General features: G+C 30.7%; 1 protein-coding gene across 1 annotated transcript; it reads left to right on the forward strand.

The window, feature by feature from the left end:
- Positions 1–5,258: 5,258 nt before the first annotated feature.
- LOC111636973 (glucose dehydrogenase [FAD, quinone]-like) lies at positions 5,259–26,098 on the forward strand (the record flags this gene model as incomplete). The annotated part of the gene is made up of 11 exons (XM_023382361.1): positions 5,259–5,272; positions 7,573–7,601; positions 12,727–12,929; positions 16,007–16,196; positions 18,035–18,166; positions 19,503–19,624; positions 20,645–20,815; positions 23,133–23,286; positions 23,363–23,526; positions 24,829–25,006; positions 25,863–26,098. Coding segments are annotated over 11 exons (1,593 nt in total), but the record flags the coding sequence as incomplete, so codon positions are not given.
- Positions 26,099–26,238: the final 140 nt, after the last annotated feature.

Raw genomic sequence — 26,238 nt, forward strand, 5'->3', positions numbered from 1 at the left:
AAAATTTTTAAATGTTAATTGTATTTCATTTTAAAGTACAGTACAAAATACTTTTATTTTATATCCAGTGACTATTGCATTATTGGACATATGTGCAGTAAAACCTCGATTTGCGTCTCATTGGATTGTTATAGTAATGGAAGTAAATCGAGTGTGATGCTAACCGAAGGGTCTCTAATGTTAAAAATGTGATGTAGATCGGAACACAAGGTTGAGTTCGGATGTGAAAGTTAAATAATGATGACTATTACATGAAATTTCAAGCAAAGTATAGAATATAGAAAAAGTGGAGCAGATAAATGAGGAGATGGGCGATTGTCTCGTATCCACAGGATTCAAAGTCAGTGGATTTCCTCCTGAATCCTTGGAGTATCTTCAACATTCAAAGAAATTAATGAAAATGGTCTGACGACTTTGAAGAGTCGTCAGACCATTTTCAACGTATCGAGTGAGTGAAACCTAAAATCTTTTGGGAGCAATCTGAAATATTTACAAGAGCTATGAGAGTGAAACTGAAATAAGGACAGAATACATTGAATTTGACCGCAACAAACTTTATTCAGATCATTTCATGGAAGGAACGTTTTCATAATTAAAGAAACTGCAGAAGAAAGAGAATTGACTAGATCCGTCAATGGAATATTCGAGTCATATCTTTGGATATTTAAGGAATTGTCTTTTCAAATAAATGCAATACTGCACGTCATTTTAATTCAATTTTTGATTTAATTTTGCAGAGCTTGCCGCATCAAAAGGGAAATAAAAGAACTGGAAGATTTGGGAAGCAATAGATGAAAATAGAAATTAGAACGTTTTACAATTTGATGAAAGGCAGTGGCGTAGATACGGTTTGATCCGCCCGGGCGGTCTGTCAATTGCCACCCTTCCTTGAGATAAATACATAATACACGTCAAACCTATTTAGACAATATTTTTCAATGACGGTCATATAATTTTTGTAATTGTTAACTCTAGTTAATAATTTTACTCTTATTAAAAAAGTATTTAAAATTGTTTATAATGCAAAAACTGCCGCCTCCATCGCTCAATCCTAGCTACACTACTGATGAAAGGGTGATTCACCGATTTCTCACTGTTCCCTTTATTGGACTTTATTGGATTTTTTTATAAAACCCATTCCTAACATCGAAATTAAGCTTTTTGCCATTTTACAATACAGTGATAAAAAATATAAAAAGTTTTAAAATAAAATATAACAGATGACGCCAGTTTTAAAATTTGGTGAAAAGGTTAAAATACCAGCATTAGCCGGTCTTTTCCGGTAATCAAACTATCTCTGGCTTACACTATATTTTTTTTAAATGACACTTTACAAGTTAAAGTGAGATTTATTTATGAAAAAATAGATATACATATAAATATAAATATATATATATATATTAGGAACTATACAGTACATCCTATTTCAATCCCATTATTTGAAAATAAACATGTCAGAAAGTCAGTCAAAATATCATTGTAACGTAAAAATTAACTTTAATGTAAGTTAACAGAAAAATTTTCTTTTGTAATACAGTAGAACCTCGAAAACTCGGCCTAATGTGGACCGAAGGGTCGCCGAGTTTGTGAAAATGCCGGATTATCGGGAATGGGGTTAAAAAAAATAAGTATGAGTGTTTCCTCAGAAAATAATGTACTGTACTTGTATGTATTGTTTACTTGAGAATACAACAGAGAATAAACTGCCCAAATACCCTTAAACAAAGGAAAAGTACGTCCTTTATGAAGGCATAGAGCCTTTACTACATGAAAATGAAAATTAATGAATACACTGTGTACAGTAATTTACCTGATAAGACAGACCTCAGAAAAATACTTTATGAGAGCTTTTATACTTTTATAAAGCTGTCTATAATGAAAATTAATTAACTAAGGATTTTTTTGCCCTGCCAGGGTGTGGCCGAGTTATCCGGAGTGCCGGGTTATCGAGAGCCGAGTTTTCGAGGTTCTACTGTAACATCATTTATTTTCGACTCATTTCTTCTAATTTAAAATATAAACATTTTCGGAATAAAAGATTATCATCAATGTTTACACAATTTTAAAAATATTGAATGAAGTGTTTCTCTAACTTCATACAACTGTGACAATTCACAATTGTATGAAGTTATAGAAACACTTCATATGTAGAGCATATAAAAATATTCGATGTTTTACAAACGCAATACTTTCTGGAAAATGATAACTTGATATTGAATTCATTCACAAGATATCGAATGAATTATTTTTTAATTTTAAATTTTTCTTAAGACAGAATTTTTTTGTGCCTTTCTCATATGTCTTTATACCCTTCTGGTACATTTATATCCTAAAATTGTTTTAAAATGTTAGCATCTTAGTCTGCTGAATTGAAGGAGAGTAACTTATGCTTAGAAAAACGTGCATATTCTTTGAAATTAAAATAAATTGGAATTAGTCGTGTAAAGAATTTTATTTTACATTCTCGAACATGAGTTTATTGTGTTTATACGTGATGCCGATTGATACGGAATTTAAGACATTACATTCAAATTCGAGTCGAAGTACTTAGTATTAAGTTTGATTATTTAAATAAAACTCATCAAAATTTCGTTTATTTCTATTTTAATGGGTAAAATTTACAGAAATATTCCGACATGTAAACTTTTAATGAAAGTAATTTCCGATGATCTATACTAAGCATGTACCGATTAATCGGTAAGTAATCGCTAATCGGCCGTATCGGCCACTTTGCCGATTAATCGTATTGATAATCGACCAATTTTACATTTTAGTATTTTTGTTAGAATGTTAGTATAATGCTATTAATAAAAAAATAATAAATTTATGTTATATATTTATTATTTATGAAATGACAAACTGAATATTAAAAAAATATTACAATTCAAATTATTCCTTTTATCGATACATATAAGGTACAATATAACCTATTCAAAGCTATCTCTTTTATTTAAGTTAAAGTTTAAGCTTTAAACCAGTGTTTTTCAACGGGGGCGATATCGCCCCCATGTGGGCGTTTTTCCATGTTGAGGGGGCAATTAGTAACAATTTATATTTTGGGGGCGAAAAACAATAATTAATTAAACAAATAACATTATATTAGTCACTAGTCTATTCAATGCAGTACGAATTTGGCGTTAGCCTTGGCCCTCGGCATTGGAATTTTGAAGTGAAGGGGGCGATACTACGTAACGGTTTTATTGAAGGGGCGATACTACGTAACGGTTTTATTGAAGGGGCGATACTACGTAACGGTTTTATTGAAGGGGGCGATACTACGTTGAAAGGGGCAACGATTCGTCAGAGGTTGAGAAACACTGCTTTAAACATATAAAACTAAATTTAATATTCAAACTGTAAAACCCTTAAATTGTAATGCAAAAACATGAGAATTTCACTATTTTCAGGGCATAACCTATTTCTTGCCGGCTGATAAATGTTACTTCCAGTGCTGAAAATCCTTTCACTTTCAATGGAAGATGCTGGGGCACTTAAATATTTCATAGCTATTTTGCTCAAATTAGAAAAAGTTCTTATGAACTTCACCACAAAAATAGGTCACTATGTCTTTTTTTAAGGGCTAAAATAAATGTTAGTATGTTTCTAATTCTTGATCGAAACGTTTCTTCGTTTCTTTAGTTTTTTCTGTCTTTTTAAAAACATGCAATTCTTCATTCTTTCGTTTACCAGAAGCTAATTCATCAAATAAATCAGAGATTCATCTTGATCATCATCAGAAGTAGACGCTTCAGAATTTAATTCTTATTGAGGTTGGAATTATCAGCATCTTCTAAGCTATCAATTGCCCATATTTTTATTTTCTGTACCATATCCTCTTTTTGAAATTTCATTTTGAATCTTCGATCTAATAAAGGTGACAAGCATAAAGACTTGCTTTCTATATATGCTGAAATTTTTTTTTATTGATTTTTCTAGTTCTTCTATTGTGGTATTAATGCCACTAAAGGAAATACAGCTCTTTGCTTTTGATAAGAATAATTTCAGAGTTTCTATTGTGGGAATTATTGAAGATGAGGTGGTTTCTCGTTTGCTGGCTTCCACAGTAATTTCTTTGAATGGTTTTAAAAGTAGAACAATTTTTTCAACGAGAGACCACTGATATGGGCTCAACGTAGGAATTTTATTTTCTATAGCAGGGATGGCGAACCTTTTTGTGTTCGCGTGCCATATTGTAAGCATACTTAGCTTCAAAGATGTTTATGCGTGCCAAAGTTTCAGACTTCGAATAACGATATTTAAAAAAATTAAACAAATACGCTTTAATTAGAATAACTGTAGAAAAGCTGATTGAAAAAAGGATGATCAGGTGATAAATCAAAAAGATAATTTAATAAGACAAAAATCGTATAATATATTACGTGCCAGATGATTTCTCCTTACGTGCCTTATGTGCCACCCCTGATCTATGGCATATGTGACAAGGACTTTTTGCTGTTCCAACATGTAGATGTAGAATTCCAGCGAATAGGTACATCTTGAATTAATTTGTGTTTCTGCAAACCTAACTTGTCTTGCAAATCTTCCAATTTGCTTACAGCTACAGCAGAATGATTAAAATGTGTGACAATATTTCTATTAACTGTGATTATAGTTTTCACATCTTGCTGAGAAAATATGCATTCGTTTAGTGTCAGCTGCAGTGTATGTATAAAGCATGATAATGCTTCTAAGTTGCAATTCCTAATTCCAGCTACCATATTTTCTACAGAATCTCTCAGTACTAAGAATCTTATCACTTGTCAACTTATACTGTTCAAGAACGATTTTTATCTGTTCACTGATTCGTGTAGCTGTGTGGGAACCTTCAAAGGAACAATTCGCAAAACAGCTTATTTCTGCTGAAAATCATCCTTCAACCAGTGGGCTGGTACACTTAAAAAAGGAGAATTGTTTCTAGTTGCTGTCCAAATATCAGCGATTAAAGAAATATATTTTGTTTCTGTTAATTAAATACAGAAACACTTCAGGTTTTTAAACAATGTCAAAGTTTCTATGCCTCAACAATTAAGTGTTGAGATTTATTTTAGAAACTTTCTCAAACAAAAGAAGAGATTATTGATTTTGCAAGGATATTCGCTCGTCTCTTGTTTACCTGACTCGAGGGAGACAAAAGTATCACGCGGAGAAAAATGGGTGTTTTTTACATTATAATTAACTGTATAATTATACAGTTAATTATACAGTTAATTATCCAGGATCTCACACTATTAACGCAATAAATTAACACTAATCGGCCGATAATGCAGGACCGATTAATCGGCAATCAGTAATTGGCGATTTTTTTTATCCTTAATCTATACTATGACCTAAATATATGATTCAGACAGAAAACAATTTTCAAAATAATCTAATATTAGAAACGGAAGTTTTTCACTTTTTATTTCTGCATGAATTAATCTTCGTTTATTTAAATAACAATTACACTAAAAAATATTAAAAATCGAATAAAAGAAAAATCTTATTCGAGAAATATTTTTTAGTTAATAAATATTTATTTATTAATTTAAATTAAATTTGGAAATATATTTTTATACGTAAATTCTTTGGATATGTATAAGAGAACCAATTAAATGAGGAATCAGAGGACATCTTTGTCTTTCTTCACGGATCAGATTTTGTACATTTGTATTCGTGCATCCGTTTATAGTTTGTTCGATAAGGGAATATATTACGAAAAATACTTGGTTATAGTCGAATAATTTACTAAAATGGTGCATCAGAATTATAATAATCGAGATAAAGACATTATAAATCAATAGTTAGAAATTTATTATTAAATTCCCTAAATTTACATTTCATTATTGCAAAAATAAAAAAAACGAAACCGATAATAGATCGAATTACATTAATTAGTGCAGAATGAAATTTACATACATATAAAGGAATGAGCATCGAAAAATGCTATGCATGGCCAATTAGAATCAGAGTTTCATGTGTGATTAGTAGAATATAGATCGTAATCTCTAATCTGTTAATTATACAAGTCCATATTTAATCCGTCAAACCGAAATTGCGTCCGTTATTTCTCTCTGGCTTTGAAAATCGATGATTTCAAAACATTTTGTTTTAAAAATTCGTCCTAATCTGTATATATATTAAATAATTTTTAAATTACTTTCGTGTTTATGGTTGTTTCCGTTGAAAATAATTGCTATTTGGGAGGATGATAATTAATTGCGGCGTATTTTGTTCCGTTACAGCGTGATTCTATTTTATCATTATTCGCTGACTTAAGAGTTAAAATTGCTAATATTTATTAATAGCATCAGATTAGAGAATTAGTAGTCGAAATTATCTGTGTTCACCGAGAAAAAAGTGATTGCGAAATATACGGAAAGTGTTATTAATGTAATCCAGAATATTCAAAATTAAATAAATTTATTACTTCAATCACCTTGATAAATATCTAAGTACTATCTTTAAAATCGATTAACTACTTTTCAAAAATAGAAAGCAAAAATGTTTTCGTTAAAAAAAATTAAATTGAAATTCAAATAGAATTAAAGACACTGGCCAAATTACACCGGTTTCAAGTGTCAGCGAGATCAAACAAAAAACAAATTGTACATAACATTAAAACAGAGACAAATGACAAAATAAATGAAAAAGTTAAGTTATAATATATTTTACAATGAAGGAAACCTTCAAACAAAAGGAGATTAGATATTTATGGATCAACGAATGGGGAAAAAAATCTAAAGCATTTTGCTTATTATTTTTATCTTTTTTATGGCTTTTTGAATTTTTTATAACTATTAATAATCTCGAAATGATTATCTAATTTATTCCAGTTGATAAATTAATTGATCAATTGAAGCAGATCGTTGTTACATGCTTCATAGCAAGTAGAAGAAAATTATACGACCTTTTAGCGTTATAATGAGACGTATATAGTATATTTTTAACATACTAATGTAAGAATCGTTTCTGTGACGAATAAATAATTTGTAACTGTCCAGCACTACATGTTTTTTAAACAAAGTCCGGATATTACCAATTTTATCATTCTTATACTGTATATGAGAGAGACAGGTCGCGTTATATTACAACACATATATCGCTCTTATATAATTATTTTGCATAATCTGAAATCTATTAATTAATCTCTATAAATCCATCTCAGGTCCTGTGCCAGAAAATAATGACACCATTGTTTTCTGGCACATAACTTAAGTTTGTGTCATCTCACATATTCTAAGTGCCAATTATAAAATTCTATAAATACTCAAGTTAATCAAGTATTGAATTTCTGAATATTTAGTCAACCTGAATACTAAATTTCAAAACCTAATAACTTCATTTTGATTTACGTAAATGATAAATTTAATCAACTTTTGTATCTTAAACGATAGTAATTTCGAAGCACATCGTGTTAGGTGCGGATTTATCCGTAATTATTTTCAGTCTTGATGATATAAATACCGACAAATCTCTGATAGGGTATGCTTTTCATTTAAATTTTTGAAAGGTTATAATGCTCCTAAGAAAGACATTTTTAACTATTGTTACGTTTTTCACGATTGTGGATCGTAAAAGAGAGAGCGGAAAAACGTTCGAAGATGAATATGACTATATTATCGGTGAGCAATTTGAACTTTTATTGTTTATAATTCTTAACATCAACTTTAATAGATTTTCATAATTTATACTGCATTGGTCGAAAAAATTAGGGGATATGCGATTTCAGATTTGTAATGAAATCAATAAACTACTAAGGTATTCGACTTTTGTGTTTTATAATTCTATATGATGCACAAAATGTCTTTTTAATTGTACTCGATCAATTAAATATGCACTAAATTATAGCTAAGGCCATAACATACAAGTACTAAAAATCATCTTACAAAAAATTTACAAAATTTCTCAAATAGATAGTTCGAAGAATAGTGTTTACAGATTATATACCCACGTTTTGTGTAAATAGCAATAATATATTATACATATTTATTCTTAGTGTTTTCGTATATTGTTTAACTTTAAAAATAGGGACAAGAAACACTAGAAAATTCTGAATGCATTTTACTGTATGAATTTCAAAATCAGTTTTGCATTACCAGTTTCGCTTTAACAGAGTAGCAAAACATTACAATCTTTGCATCCCCAATTGCTACAGCATTATGAGAATCAAGTACTTAAATCGGCTGAAAATTAAGTAAGCAAAATCAGCATATAATTAAGTTTAATTAATAAAAGTATTTTTTCTCACTAACCTTATCATTGCATGTGTATGTTTTGCGTAATAGAATGCAGCTCCCAACCATGTATACCAGGAGTTGCCAAACGTTTTTGATCGTCGACCCTCTACAACTTTTTGAAACCTCACATTGACTCTCACCAAAAAGTTTGTTACAAACAAAAAAAAACTCTTACTATTTTAATACATTTCTATTAATTTTACATTTTTTACATTTATTGTATATATGTTAATAATAAATTTTGTAACTGATAATCAGTGAGACGGGTGAGTTTGATGATCCTTAACAAGATTAACAATATTTAGTTCAAAATTTGTAAGTTTTAGTCTTAAATCACCTCGAAGTTCCACATTCAACTTATTTTTCTGTTTGGTTAAGGGAATTATCATAGCTGAAACCATACATGAAATAGGAAATGCCAGCAAAAAAGAATTTACCATATCGAAAAGTTTCGTGTATTTTTGTGTTATATTTATATTCGTCCAGAAACTGATCAGATTTAAATTTTTTTAAAAAGAGTTTCTGCTTTAAGGTCAGCTAATAATTCAATAAGTTCATCTTGCGAGTTAATGTCCACATTTTCGATTTGAGCGGAAAATGGCTCCATAATCCATTCTGGGATATCAATATTGTACAATACTATTCTACTATTTCTTTTAGCTCTTTCCGCACTAAGAGGATCGCTTTTTGCAAACCGATTATGGGTTTGACCAGGCCCACAATGAGGCTGCTGGTGAGGGACGGGACCCGACACATCCGAACGGACACCCCCCGAAAAATTCTTGGGGATTTTTCGACCCGTTTGGATTCGAACCCGGGTCACCCAGAGCGGTAGGCTGCCACCTCGACCGCTCGGTCATCCGGCCGCGATATTGTACTGTACAATATTGAAACAATATTCAATAACATAATAATACGTATAGTCATATTTGTGATTTTTATTTTCTAATTTTTCTATCGTACCCCAATAATGGCCGATATCACATTATTGGGGGTCAATATAGACCACTTTGGCAATCTCCCTGGTGTATACTAACGATCAAATCTGGCTGTGCTAACAAAATAATATTTGGGTAACATTTCTTTAATTAATAGCGAGGTTGCGGCCGAAGTTTTCAACGTGAAAACGTGATCGTGGGATGTTCACGTTTTCGCGTTGAAAACTTCGGCCGTAACCTCTCTAGTGTTATTCTCCAGGAACATCTTAGATACACTTTTTTCACTTATGCTATAACTGCATTGATTGCAAGAAATCAAATTCTTACATTTTCATCTATTCGATAAAGAGCATGGGCAACACAGATGACATAGACTCTTAGAGTATTCTCAGATAAAGGGCTTTAAGAATTTTTCCAACTTGAAGCATAATATAGGAGGCACTATCCGCGATAAAAAAAGAAACTTGACAATATTTTTGGCATGCCGTAATAAGTCTGAGTGAAAAATTATTTACTAATTTAGTATTACCGTAAAGTAGTCGCACAAAAAGCATTTAATGGTTGAAGATACAATGGAGTTGACATAATTTCCATAATATATAGTTAAACTTACGTTAAGCATCACCAGCAGCTCTTGCAACTGCTAGTTGCTTCAACGTCATTGGAAACTACTAAAAGTAGAATATGAGAAACTTCAGGATCAACTTTTCCTATTACAATATTACATTAATATGAATCTCTTGTAACCAGGAGCGGATCTATATAGGGACTTCAATAAGCCCCTAGGCTCCGAAAAACCTAGATCCGCCCCTGCCTGTAACGATCTGTAATTTCATCTACAGAGAATCAAAAACAAAATTCATCTAAATCTCACTTTATACTCTTTAACGCCTGGAATAACTGTTGTAAGTTACTGAGAAAAAGTTCAGTTTGCAAAGCAACTGGGAGGAAATGACTTACTTTTTATGTCAAATTCTTGTAATATTTGCATAGGGTAGATTCACTTGAACATTATGAGTTGTATATTTCTGCAAAACTCCCTAAAGGTTATGTTTACTTTATAAAAATAATGCTTCTAAAAACGCATTATGCAGATTTTTTGAAAATTCCTCCGTGTTTCTATTTTAGGCCTACACGAAACTGATTGGAGATAACGTTTCTCTGCATGTTGTTTGTGCATTTTTATTGACTCTATGCTAACCTAAATGCCATTTATTCACATTTTACATATAATAAAAAGGTTATTTTAAATCTAATCCGTTCTATTCAATATTTCAAGTCATTTTTCAATTGGTTAACCAAACAAAAATAATACCAAATATACCAAACCTGTTTAGAACAAACTTGACAAAATATGAGTTGGACATCGGTAGTAAAATAACGATCGTTGCCAATCCACTGCTGTAAAAGGAACACTTACAAGTTAGATAATTATATTTTAGGTATTGTTTCTTAAGTGTCTTACATAAAACGTGTACAGTAAAACCTCGGTTTTACGTTTTTCAAGAGACAATCTGAAAAGACGAATAAATGAAATACCTGTAACTGGAAAATGCCATTAATTACGGACAAGTTAGATCAAATAGTCAATCCACATTTAAGAAGAGGCTATCTCAGCATAAAATTTAAAATTTTGGAAGGATTAATTTTTAAGTTCAAGTTCGAAATTTTTACACTTGAAATTTTCCAGACAATTAAAAGCATAATTTTAATTTCAAAACGTTAAATGGACGGTAATCTAAGAAAATCCTAATGCAATTAAATGTAAAATTTAAATTACAAACAAATGAAATTCGTTGATAATTTCAGTATTAAAGTTAGTTAGTATTAGTCTATAGATTGATTTTCGGTGCGTCGTTCTGAAAGTTAATCCTGGTCCTTCTCTATTCACGTCAATAAATAATCCATAAATTCTGTTCGTAATGATTTCCGAAGTTTCTATTGCACTCCGTTATAAAGCCATTGAATCTCTTGCTCTATCACTCATAAAATTCCCCAAAATGCAAGTCATGAGGTCCGTGTGTGGTGTCGAAGCCTGTTGTTGAACGAAAATTAATGATGTTTACGACTAAGGCGACCCTTTTCTCACGGTAATAATCCGAATCTCAAAATATAATTCCATTTTTTATTAAATTTCTATTGTATTGATAACACTAAGATTAGGAAATTTCTGCATTAGAAGTTTTCGTATATAAAAAGTTTAATTTAAAAAATCCCAATTTTTCCCCAAAAAGAAATGTTTAAAATTTTTTCCTCTTGAAAGTGTTCCTCTTTAAGAAAATTTCCACATTCGGAGATATACTATTTATATACGTGTGTGGTGTTGCTAGTCGAAGTTTGGAAGTGTGCGATTTTCATTTGCATTAGCGAATTTAATTGGAAAGATTACGAAAAGAGTTTCGAGTGCCAAAGCGAAGATACAGTATGTTCCTTTCCGATAGTTTGTCGAAAGCGATCACAGGAAATAAAAGAAAAACGATAACGTTCGATGTAATGAAAATATTATTACAGTTGTACGAAAAGGGTGTGAAGGCAACAGACATGGCAACAAACATAGGAATACACAAATCCGCCGTGTGGATTTATGTATTCGACTATATGAAGAACAAAGTGTGCTAGTAAATGACGTACTAAAAAAAGAATTACATCAGAGAAAGCAGGACGAAAAGCATAACGTTTGGAAATAAAATATGCGTTGATGGACAAAACTATACGAGATAATAGTTTAACACTGCGTGGAGTTCAACAGAAGCTAGGTAAGCGCGCTCATGTAAATGCTATTTAAAAAAAGTGTATCGTTAATATGTAAAATGTTCAAACGAAAAGACACATCAAGTAAACGTTTGAAACGAATATCTGAACAACCGTTTGATCCGTGTATTGTGAATTAGCGCAAAGTGCAGTCCTTCATTTAAATAGATATAGAGAATGTTGTTTGATCCCTTAAAAATTATATGCCAAAAAGATTATAAAAATTCGATGGAGTCAGAAATTTTTTCTTTTGTTTTCTTCTTACATAAATGTAAAATTACGAAAAAATTTATATTTTTCTTTCCCTTCTGACTTTTGTATAATATATAACTTCAATTTTTAAAAAATCAAGCCAATAATGACTATAAAACTTCAAAAAAAGAGTTAAAAAAGTATAAAAAAAGAGAAAATAATTTGCAGAGAAAAAACTTTTATTTACATTCTCTGCAAAATATTTTCTCTTTTTTTATACTTTTTTAACTCTTTTTTTGAAGTTTTATAGTCATTATTGGCTTGATTTTTTAAAAATTGAAGTTATATATTATACAAAAGTCAGAAGGGAAAGAAAAATATAAATTTTTTCGTAATTTTACATTTATGTAAGAAGAAAACAAAACAAAAAAAATCCTTAAAAAATATATTGAGTTCTACTGCATACTGATATCACAATTTTCTTTAATACCTTCATCTTTTTTTCTTCTAGTAGAACCAAAAATATATGATTTATATATTTCGACTATAAACGTACAAGTTTATAGTCGACATCTCGACAATTACTGTAAAGTTTTAAAGTATTTTAACGTTAATATTCAATTTTACAGTAGGAGGAGGATCAGCAGGAGCAGTCTTAGCTAATCGACTGTCCGCAAATCCCAAGAATAAAGTTCTTCTTTTAGAAGCTGGTAATGACGAAAACATTGCCACAGATGTTCCTCTTTTCTCTTTTGGTTTTCAGAGAACTTCTATGGATTGGCAATATCTGACGGAACCGCAGAGATTTTCTTGTTTTGGCATTGATGAAAAAGTATGTAGTTACATAAAAACATATTAATAGTATATTGTGCAATTAGTTTATAATATAGGCGATTAGGGCATAAATGGAAGTTTGGCACACGAGCAGAGCGAGTGAGCCAATCTCCATGAATGAATAATCGCTAATAATAAACGAATTGTCATACGGTATTTTGTGATTGACTAAACCTGTAACACTACACTTATGGGTGTCGCAAACACTGTGTTTTTACAGGATTTTGATTTCCATAAGTATAGTGTTACAGGTGTAGCCAACCAGAAATTAATTTTTTTTACAAATACTGTATTATTTTAAGAAATAATTTGTCTTTTATATGCTTATGTAAAATCATGAAAACTGTTTAGATATTTAGAGAGAGTTTTTTTTAGAATCAAACTTTACAGGACAGTGGTTATTATCTTGATACTGTGATCTATATGCATTGAATTTGCATTGAAACATATGCAGTATAGTGTAAAGTATGAAATATAAACAGTATAGTGTAAAGTATGATGGTTTCGATTTTAAGGTGAATTGGAAGCATTCCAGCATAGTGTTATCACACTATATAAGAAAATTGGCTAGATTCACTTTATAACTTTTCACTGATTAAAGTTAGGTGAACAAGTGTAGCATTGCATTTCTCTTGAAATTATAGCCTTATATCATGCATGGCATGACCCCATTTCCCATTTAAACATGCTGAGATGAATTCAAGATGGCGCCTTCTTATTGACATAGAAAGATGGTTTTTCTATGCGCAATATGTTTCTATTATGCTAAAAATTCTCTGGCTAACTTAGTCTGATTTTATATGCTAAGTGATTTGGGTTCATTCTGTACTTTAGTAGTGTCTGTTTATTTAAATAGTATAGTACTTTATATCGTTTTAGCTAATATGATAACTTTATGTGTTTATTTTGGATGATGCATATTATGCTATCTACATTTTCGTGAGTAACAGTTCATTTATTGTCAGAGGGTGTCTTGAGTAACCCTGCGGTGAATGGTCTTGAAAAATTACGGGAATAAATGGCCTGGCTCTATCAGACTCAGCGCGACTAACTACGTAACATTTTTATGCAAAAAAACTTGGAACTATATAATAAGATAAGTAAAAAGCAAATATATTTACGAAAGTTTTATTAATACATAAGATTATATATAATGGATTACTTTTTAAAACTTTTATCTAACATACAATGAGAAAATTGTTTGAATATTATTTTTTATTCATTTAACTTTATTCGGCATTCACAAACAAAACGTGAATGCTGTAAATAAATGTAGATATTGCATTTTTCACGGGTGTATTGAGTTTTCCTGTCTTTGCAATATCTACATCGTGCTTTTTATTTTTTCAGAAATGCCATGTTCAGCATCAGAAAGCTACAAATAGAGCAATAAAAGTTTAGTGTTTTTTAATGTATCGAAATTGAACTTTCAAAACAGAATTTTTGCCACTTGTTTCTTTACTTTTTCATAAATAACTGGAATATAAAGCGAGCTATTACAATTGTAACGAAAGTTGCACCCGTAAAAGTGGTTTTCCTGCATAGCATTGCGTGTTTGATAAGAAAACACTGTTATTTACACACTTCGATCAATATGTATAAAATAGTAACTCGCAATTCTCAATTTAGAATCATGTAAATACGAAGTATTAATTATCAAACAAATAAGTAAAATAAGGCAACATTTATGTACTGAAAGCACACATCAATTTCACTTCTACGAATGAAGGTCCTGGGTTTCACCGACCCAAGATGGCCATACACTGAAGCGAAAGCAAGATGGCCACGCAGTAAAGCCTGATTTCAAAGGTATCAGCAGAGCTAGGAAAGCACCTAAAAGATTTACCTAATAAAGTAAAAATACACATTTTTTCGCAAAAGTCGCGCCTGGTCTCAGAGACCTAGGACATTCATCATAGGGCTAATCTTCCATATGATCTAATGCTGTCTGTATCTATAGATGTATCTATTCTTTCTGCAACTTATTTGATATGTTCAAGCATTGTTTATGGAATAAGGTTGTTGTGTAAACTTGTTCTTTTGTAATCAAGAACTTTTTGCTCTGTAACACTGGAATGTTGGTACTTTTGTGTGAATTCGACATGTAGTATGTGTCTGTGTAGTATGTGTATGTACTGTCATGCATGTTTCGAGTTTCGTAATCGTGTTGTAGGTAGAGGTAATGAATTCATTCATTTCTTGAGTCCACTTCATTCCATTGAAGCCCGTTGATGGTCAGTAACTGGATTGCCACTGAAATACTTTGGCTGAGTTGATACGTTATCTATTGTGTGTGAATGATGTGGTAAATGTGTTTGCGATGTATTAGCCCTATTTGGGCCACTACTGCGTTCTCCATTAATGGTCAAGAGAGATTGAATGAGTTTCGAACATAGGCTGCTGCCTAACCCACGAAAGTGACTTGTTAATCCGGGCTACGTGCCAGCCGGTGTCACGTTTTGTCATGGAACAACTATTTTTTGTTATCCCCATAGAAGTGGGTGTGCTTGTATAGCTAAAGCCAGATGTTTATAACTCAGCCGCTTCTGACATGGAGAACAACTGAAAGAGTATACTTCATCCGGTATGACTCTTTGCTTCATTGGAACTACTAAGTCATTCCATTTCGACAGGTAGTTACTGGCGAGAGAGTTACAATAATAATATTCTATTATAATATTATTAGTTTAGACTTAAACATTATTAAAATTCAATGTAATTTTCGATTTTTATTATTTATTTTTCAATAAACAAATTATTAAAAATACTTTTCATACTTTTAATCCAGTTAACTAACACTTACTGTTAATAAGATATTGTGGAATAAGTTTGTATATACCTGTAATTATTTTATTATAGTCACAATACATTGCAGTATCTTATTTTTAATAAGATACAATAACTTTTGAAATTTTTTCATAAGATGTCAGCATATTATTATAGTATATAATTTGAATATAAACGCTTAACATATTTTGCATACGTATCATAATTTATAATTATAATAAATGTATTTGAGAATAACAGATTTTCAGGAAAGTTATGACTAAAAAATTGTTTTATATTATAATCAAGCGTTCTAGATGGCCGAGAGGTAAAGTGTTAGGCGGTTCGAGTGTTCTCAATTTCATGCTCTACGTCAGAGGAAATCGCAGAGACTACGACAATTGGGCACGACAAGGGGCCTATGGCTGGAGTTGGAAAGATGTCTTTCCTTATTTTCTTAAATCTGAAGATAATACTGATATACGCATACTTAATAACGGTAAAGATAAAACTTAATATATTTGCTTTTTTGACGGATTACCGATATTCTGTTTAGATATTTGCGTCAACGTAATTCAGTACTCATTTTGAACTTAACCGGATTTTCAAGACTCCAACACTTTCAATTCAAGCTTTATTAAATATATTTCGAACAATTCATATACATTTCAAGCAAACTTTGAGAAATTTTTTCTCTTTTGCAGAAAATATAATTATCATAAAACAATTGTATGTATTACTAGCTTAATTTAATATTTTAATTTCAGCGTGCCACTGAAAATCGTCTCGCGTGCCAGACATGGCACGCGTGCCGTAGGTTGCCGACCCCTGATGTATACAATTACTTTACGAAAATTATTATATTTACTGAGGGGGAGAATAAAAATCTCAAAGTTTGCTCGAAATTATATTCAATAAAAGTTGGGTTGAAAATCTGTCTTGAAAAACCAGTTAAGTTGCAAAATCAGTTTAGGGAGAAGGTGGTATTACGGAACCCTGCAGGTATTATGGAACCTCTCAATTTTCAAACTTATAATAAAGACGAACTGTAGCGGATTGTGGCTAAACTGCACTAGGCAGACATCCAAAGCAAGGGGAAAACCCGTTTCACTTCAGTTAAACGGTTGTCCCTAGTGAATCAGCATATTTGTGTTTTTCGAAATTCGAAGTTTTGAATGCTAAGTGAATTTAATTATTTTTAAAATATAAATCGTGTTGTTGTAAGTTCACCGGTGCATGTATTCCGTTCCGGAGACTTAGGGGTACATATTAATCTATGTGATGTTCACGTTTTTTTTTTAAAATTTGGTCTTGACAGACATAAGTTAATTCAAGATGGCGATGCGTGAAATACGGACCGCATTGGTGCTTTTAATATGGAATCCGTCTAACATTTGTAAAAGTATGTTGTAGATGAATAAAAAATAGAAGGAAAATGAAAAAAGTAAAAATAGATATTTAACACTAGGAGCATCAGCGGCCGGATGGCCGAGCAGTCAAGGTGTTAGCCTACTGCTCTGGGAAACCCGGACTAGAATCCGAACGGGTCGAAAAATCCCCAGGAATTTTTCGTTGGGTGGTCCGTTCGGATATGTCGGTCCCGTCCCTCACCACTCAGCACCCCATTGTGGGGGGCCTGTTCGAACCCATATTGGGGTTTCAAAAAGAGGCCCTCTTAGTGCGGAAAGAGTTAAAAAAACAACTGTAGGAGCATTATATTTATGATTTTTGTAAATGATTAGCTGCTTCTTTGTACATTTCATTATTACTATTAAATCATTTTGCGATAAAATACATTGGAATAAATAATTTTGTAATTATTTAACATTCTTTGTACTTTCCTATTTGTTTTTGGATACATTAAAGCATTTTTTGAAGGTTCCATATTACCACCCTGTTTTCCCTAAGCCCACTTTCTGACATTTTGTACAGAAGCCTTCAAAAACCATACTTACAGTTACACTAGCGAAAAATCCAACTAGGAACATCTAGTTTAACAGTTTCCAGTATTTTTCGCACAAAAAATGCGGGTATAGTTATGATACCTTGTTTACAATTCACTATAATGAAAATGGGGTTCAATAATACCATCTTCTCCTCTACTGAATTACGTTGACGAAAGCATTTAAACTTACTACATTTCAATATGCAGCAAGTTTTAATGATAATTATCGCAAAGTTTAATTTCATAATTACGTTAATAAATTCAACTGTAGAAGCTTATTCTAGTAATTAGGAAACTGAAAATTGTCATACTTCAAGTCAATATGTTTCCGAATATAAATGGAAAACTTTTAAATTATTACTAATAAAACTTTATTGCATAATTTCTTCAAGGTTTTCATAGTACGGGTGGCCCGCAAACAGTTTCTTCTCCACGATATGCAACTCCTCTTCGAAATGCATTTTTGGAAGCTGGTCAATTACTGGGGTATCCTATAAGTGATTATAACGATGCCATTCAAACAGGTTTTTATATAATATATTTTCATAGTTTATTTCATAATTATTAAGTCATGCAACAATTATACGAAGACTTAGTTAGTAGACGAAAGCATTTTGTAATTAGTAATACGTAATAATGATTATATTATTATAGTAATATCAACTTGTTAATTCTATCAAGGCTATCATTGGAATTAAAATAGTACAGTAGAGCCTCGATTATCCGACCCCCGATTAACCGCCACCTCGGTTAACCGACCGCCCTAGTCGGTAAATTTCAAATGTCCGCTAGTGATGTGGCGCTACAATATTTGGCTATGTCTTGGCTACTTTAATATTATTTTTACGTGTTTTAGCTGGCAACACTCATTCGACCATGAAAGGGAGCCAGTATTTAAACGAGACTTAATTTTCTAATTTTTAACGATACAATAGCGACGATTATTATTTTAAAAATTTTTGTTAGGCTTAACATCGATGAAAATTCAACTCGAAGTAGGTTAATAGCGATATACTAATATACTAATTACATGGGATATAATAATATACTACACTAATAATGGATTTTTTCATACTTTTCGGTTATCCGACTTTTCAATTATCCGACCAACCCTAGTCCCCAATTGGGTCGGATAATCGAGGTTCTACTGTATTGGATTTATTAATGACATACTAATGATACCACTGCATTATTTTACATTTATGGTTGTTACAGTTAACCATCAGTAAATAGATTTTTAAAGCAATGTTGAAAATTTTCTTTCTTCTTTTGATGAAATAGCCTATTTGTTATAATAAACTTGTAATACAGAAGAGGAATTATCTTGACTCCATTCAATACAGAGGATTCTCTTACTAATTTATTTTAATAACATTTTGGTATAATTTACTGTATATTATACAAAATTATTCTAAAAGCAAGAAAAAAAGTTTTTAATATTGTCTATTATTACAGAAGACTTTGTTAAAACATATCGATTTATCAGATTGCTACTTGCTATATTTATGGATGTGTTCGTTTGTCGGTTTTTTATTTCTGAGAATTATTTCGAGGCATTTGTAAAAAAAAAAAAAAAAACATAAGGGAACTCGATTTAAATCAAAATTATATTCAGGCATTCCTAATGAAATCATAATACATTTTTGGAAAATAAAAGATATTATATGTTAATTGTTCTTATTATATCAGTTATTTTGAGCGATGGCATTTCAATAAACTTGATTACAACAATTGTAATAGTGAAATTATTAAATGAATAGAATACCAGTTTAAAAATATAGTATACTAGGTAGAATTGTTCAGCGTCTTTTTAAAATATTATTCTTACATTGTAATTCAAGATGCACATATATTTAATAGGTTTCAATTATCCATCATCAACAACAAGATTTGGAAGGCGATGCAGTACCAATAAAGCATTCTTGAAACCAATTCTACATCGTCCTAATTTACATATCTTGTTGTTCTCCTTTGTAACTAAGGTAAGAACACAATATTGAGATATATATAATTTTTTATCATAAATTCGAAGAGTTTTAAAAAGAACGTTAAAGGTTATTACTAAAAATAACTTTCCAGAATAAATTCATATTTTTACTATTTTTAAAATAAACTTTAAATACCGCGATTAATTGTTTGATTAATGAACGTGATATAACTTTCCAGCACACGGAATGACAGTTTATGATGATAAATTGCGAGGATCCTAATTGAAATCACATTTTTTATAGCAGTAATGTATGTAAAAATGTGATTTCAATGCCGTCTGTCCGATTTTTATGAATTAAAAAATCTACATTAACAATTATAATAATAACTAGTAATATTAATGGAGGATGATCGAACAATTCCCAATTGAATTGTTCGATCACCTCCTAAAGTGCAGCAATAAACTTCTGAATTGATTGTGATGAAACGATTTACGAATTCCACTAACAGAAACTCCTCTTCTGTCCTAAAAGATAGATGTTGTGACTTGAATTAGTACTGCTTAGGAATCGACGAATGTTCAGTATGATTGTAGTATTCTGTTCGCTAAATTCTGATTATATTGATAGATCAATTGATTCAATAAAACTCAGAACACAGAGCAATATCATGAGTTGAAATGTTGCTTGAAAGAGGTTTGTTTTATTTTACTTGAAAATGTCTAATGAAAGCTGAAATTTTCCAGCGAAAACGTTTTCACCTTTCAATATTAAAAATTTTCTTAATTTTAAATATCGATAAAAGTATTTTTATTTTATTTTTTTGTTTATAGAAATTATCTGTATCTTAGATTCAGTTTTGATTGTGTAATTTGATGCTGAAAGAATTTGGTGTAGTCAACTATTTATATATGTTAATTACTTAATGAAATCTAATTAGATCTACGTAAATATGATAAATGTATAACGTATACTATGTAATAAATACTGTATAACGTATTGTGAACAATTTCTTCCATGTTTAAACTTAATAATTGAAATTTTACAATTCAGTATAAAATATTTCATTTCTAGATTATTTTCGATGAATATAAACGAGCTAAAGCAGTTCAGTTCGATCGATTCAAGAGATCTTATACTGTTTATGCAAGAAAAGAGATAATTATATCAGCTGGAGTCATCAACTCTCCTCAGTTGTTAATGCTCTCAGGTATCGGCATTAGAAAACACTTAAACAAATTCAAGGTAAGTTTAGAAAAACTCTATGAAATTGAATTTAAAACAATAATAATCAGTTTCATTTACATCAAAGTTGATAACGTTGCAATTAGTCTTTGTGAGGATTATCTCTAAGAGAACCTGCATAATACTCTTAGAGATAATGTTGAAGATCCACGTTGATTGCTGTTACCCCATTTCATTTCTCAAACCTATCTACAGTGAATTATCATATTGCTAATTTTTTCTCTTAATGACAAGTCACGCGAACAAAGCACAACACCCTACCATATATCTGTTCATACCAATTATATTATAATCATACATTACCTAAAAAACAAACTAAATTACGTTTATAGAACATAATAAATTTTTAATATTCATCCATACTAATTCAAGCAAGAATCTCACACAAAACACAATATTCTAGGTGTATAAATATGCTTTACACGAAGGAGAGTCAAAAATTATTGTCCGATATTTTATTATATTAAAACAGAAACTGGGTAATTTTGCTATACTTTACAGTCTTTCAATGTTTATCCTTGCTTGTCAGTCATCACTTGTCAGCGTTTTGGAAGATCCACTATTCCTGTCAGCTCACCATTTTTGTCGAATTAACGGATGCTTTGGGTAATAGCAACAGATAACGCGGCTACTCTCGAAAAAAAAAATAATAAATAAATAAAAAGAAACATTCATCGAGACACCATACCTGAAATATTGTCCTTTTTATTTGCCCCTCGTCCGGATTAACGTCGCCTGCAATAATTAATACATATTTAATACATATTTATACAATAATTAATAATTAATACAATCACACAGCTGCATTTGTCTTATACCTCCTTACAACTACACTGTACTTAAAAAATGGGAATGATTGTATTATCCATTTGCCTGTTTTGCCGGATTGTGCACTTCTTTTTGACTGGATATTGTTTATTTTAGTTTAACGACTTTTCATTGTTATAAGATATAAAAGTCAGCATTAAGTAATTATGACATATGAATTTGATTCAATTTAATTCACATAGTATCAATATACAGTATGATGGTAAAGCTGCACCGCATTTGATCAAGGCCATGTGGCTCGGCCGAATGGTCCAATTACTTTTTCCTGGATTCTTACTTTGTAATGTGTTGCAATATTGGTCTTGAAGATTTCTGATGGCTCTATCCAATTTGTATTTTTCACACACAAAAGATTTTGTTTTATTGCTTTGTGAAGATTTTTCTCTTCTACATCTGCAAACCTTTTACATGTATTTCCTACACTACTTAAATATTTAAGTAAATTTGGCTACTTCTTTTAATTTCGGAATTTTTTTTAGAAATTTTTTAGCTGACCTATCACTAGGCATTTTAGTCAGTTATAATAATATTTGACTCTTCAAAATGTTTTATACATATTACAGAAATTTTTAATCCCCTCAGATCTGTAGGAATTTTTCTCAGTCAAATATAATCTCAGTGGCTCTTCTTGTAAAGAAAAAAATAGGAAAAGTTTCCTTTTCAATTCTATAATTGGTTTTACGGCCACTGACACTACAACACCTTGGCATTTTGAAAAATTTTATGTAATATAATATATATATGTATATCAATAATTATTACGGTACCATTATTACTTTATAATTATATTTTTTTAAAGTACATTGTACACAAACACACTCACTCATACACACATACATACACAAACAAACAAACAAATTAACTTCTAATTTAAGATATTATATAATGTTATAAACTTATAAAACCAGTAAAAAATTTTTAAAACGAAACTGCTATAAAAACTTGCAATTATTTCTTTTCTCTGAATCTAAATTAATTTTTTGAAATTCGAGTATACAAGTATTGAAAAACACAGCACGAGAGACATTCTGCACAGAAATAAGTTGTTCACGTGATAAAATTGCTCCCTGCCCTATCCTTCTCGTTGGTCTTGCGCGGTCTGCTTGTGGCAACATTACTTTGTTCCTGAAAGTACCTCCCGTTTTCCCGCCCACTGCGAATTGACTTTACAGTCGCACTGTATAAGTACTAAGTGTCCGGTCTCAATATTGCGAATTACAAAAGTATTTAAAAAGCAGTGGGATAGGCCACAATGACGCAGCCATAGAGGACCATGTCCCAGTCTAAATCTATCATAACTTAAGGAGTCAGAATCTAATACTTTATTGAAATTCCTCACGGTAAAAACACTAATATTTGTAAGCACAGTCATCTGGCTGACTACATATAGAATAGTAATTTTCAATTTTTACTAATTTTAGCTAACACGTAAGCTCTTATCTGTACGTCTTATCGAATAACAAATTATCAACTAATTATTATCATACAGATTCCAGTCGTGTCAGATCTTCCAGTAGGCCTTAATCTTCAAGATCACATTTTTCCTCTTGGAATGGATTTCTTAATTGACAAACCAGTTGCTATCGTCGCCTACCGTGTTCTAACTCCATTCAATGCTCTACGTTATTTCAAATATGGTTCTGGTAAGACTTTTATTGATATGTTTATTTGAACAGACAACAGTGTTTAAATAATATAATAAAGAAACCGCTTTTATAGGTCCGTGGACCACATTAGGTGGAGTCGAAGGTTTGGCTTTCATCAATACCCGTTTTGCGAATTCTTCTGATGATTATCCAGATATCGAACTGTATTTTGTAACTGGCAGTCTGACTTCTGATGGAGGAGAAATTTTTATTCCAGCCTTTGGCATAAATAATCAAGTCAAGTATTGAAATTTTATTTTATATTTATTGAATCATATTTATTGTTAATTTCATACACATATTTAAAAGTACTTTTAGAGACGTAAAGACGCATAAGAATCATATGTTTTTCTCTTAACCAAAAATATATACTGTATTTATAAATATTGGATTATAAATATTGGATAAAATTAGCTCAGCAATTTGCATTGGTAGGTTGTTCCAGTTGTATTGAGTTTTGTCTTTTACTATTTCATTGTTGTAGATCTTGTTGAATTTATGACAGGCGTCTAAAAAGTTTCCCCGAGATTTTCACGTTTTTGGACTCGACTTTAAAATGTCGAGAAAGGCAGAAAATTGAATGTTGTTTTCCTTTATGTATGGATATTAGTTTGTGTTGGAGCCTGATTTTGTTCACCCACTTTGAAGCTTAATAACTTTTGTTGAAAATTTCTGAAATTTTAGAGGTAGGTTTGCGTATTAAGAGGATTGATTCTATTAAATTTTGGTGATTAAAGGTCAAGGGGTAGAAAGATAGAAGGGCGACTTGCAGACTTTAAATGAAGAATTTACATTTTATTGATATTTACCATTACCTTTTGAATAAAACCCATCCTTTTCCTGAAATTTAAGATTATTTTTTGCCATTTTATAGTAATTAATAATATAAAAACTTTTAAAATAAAACCTCTAACATATGGCGTCACAACGATTTCAACATTTTTTTCCGGGAAAGTTATGCAACTCGTTACTGGAATTTTTTTTTTCATTAAATATAAATGGGTTTTTCTTAACGTGTTTTATAAAATATTATTTCTGTTTAATTATTAAAGTTTAAGTCACGAGTCTTTCCGGATTTACGACAGCACTATAAGTAGTGTTCTAACTTTTTTCCACGCCATAATATAGATAATATCGTCTTTACATTTATTCAGTAACAAATGTTTACGAATATTCAGTTATAATTAGTAATATTATTCGTCTTACTACATATTTATTCAGTAACCATACCAATGACGATCAATAGCTTATAGGTCGTATAGATTAAGATGCAGAACGAAGCACGATTCCGACAAGAAAGAGTGACAGTGAGAAAATAACAGCAACAGAATAATGATCCTTTGACTATTCTATCGCTATTATTTTAGACCTGATTGGAACTCGCTTTATCTTGTTTAATCTACCCATAAATATTTATGTACAGTACTGTTTATGGTGTAAGGTTGTTGTTTTGCAGTTTTCGTCATTCGACCACCGTATGATACTTTTTCAACTATTAGTCTATTAATTTTTAAATTAAATATTTCTTTTCGGATTTAGGTTAGAAAATTATATTATGGGCCTATTTTAAATCGGGATGTTTTCACCATATATCCTACTTTAATTCATCCAAAAAGTCGAGGTTATGTAAAACTCAGAAGCACTAATCCCTACGATCATCCTGTTATCCAACCGAATTATTTATCTCATCCACAAGATGTCTTGAGACTTATAGATGGTAAGTAGAGAATTTTTTTTTGTTTCGAAAATTTCATTTGGATATTTAATATTTGTATAATATAAAGAAATTATATAACATAAATATATTAAACTAAAAGAGCATTTTATAGTCATTTAAATATTCTAATAGTCGGCAGGAAGCATATTGCAGATCTATTACAACAAAATTTATATTTGATTTTTTATCATCAGGAGATAACAAATTTTTTTTATCGAATTCTATAAAATCATCGTATATCTTTTTTAAAAACCTGTTATAGAAAAATAAATAACATCCTAAATTCTGTGAAAATCAGATATTTGGTTAAAAAATATTATTAACGGACTATACAATGCATTATAGTCAAGGTAAAAATTTAGGCGATAATAAAATTGTTCTGTGCGCCTTTTGTCATTTAAATATATTATATATTTGATTCATTATATTGATTGTATTTTTATGTGGAAATAAGTTTGAAGTTAAAGCTTCAACTGAAATTTATTAAAATTTCTTTTTGTAAACTTTCGATGCGATGAATAGTACACATTATTTAGTCACTCGTTTAAACATTTTACTATCGATTTTCATTTAAGAAACTACGTTGTAGCACTAAATTTACTAATTTTTCTGTAACAAATTATCAATGCTTGCCATGTCAAACACTTTTATTTTATAAATTGCAGTCTAATAATCAGCAGTTGTGACAATTAGACAGTTGTTTGTGAAATAAAAGGGTTTGTTTGACAAGAAAAGCGTTAACATGGACTAATATTTCTTATTACAAAAAATTGTAAAGCTTTTTACTATATTTAAAATTGTACAATGTTATATTAATCTTATAAATTAGAAATGTAATAATAATTTAACGTTGCAGCAATGAAAATAACGATACAAATTGGTGAATCGAAACCTTTTAGAAAGTTCGGATCTCGATTATATTCGACTCCTGTTCCAGGATGCGAAAGATTTTTAAGACTCAGCGATGAATATCTCGAATGCGTGCTTAGAACTTTAACTGCCACTATTTATCATCCCGTAGGAACGTGTAAAATGGGTGCTGTAGACGATCTGACAACCGTTGTGGATCCCGAATTGAGGTTCGTATTGTAATTATAAACAATAATATCATGGTCTCAAGCAATTTTCATAGTTTCGGTCTTCATTGCTCTTGTCAAATAAGTAGAACAGACGAAAGTATTGGTATTATAAAGATTGTAAATGTTATAAACTTTCAGGCAGTTAATTGTGTG

Source organism: Centruroides sculpturatus, unplaced genomic scaffold (assembly GCF_000671375.1).
Source record: "Centruroides sculpturatus isolate CEXI.00-Female unplaced genomic scaffold, Cexi_2.0 scaffold610, whole genome shotgun sequence".
NCBI classification, from domain to species: domain Eukaryota; kingdom Metazoa; phylum Arthropoda; class Arachnida; order Scorpiones; family Buthidae; genus Centruroides; species Centruroides sculpturatus.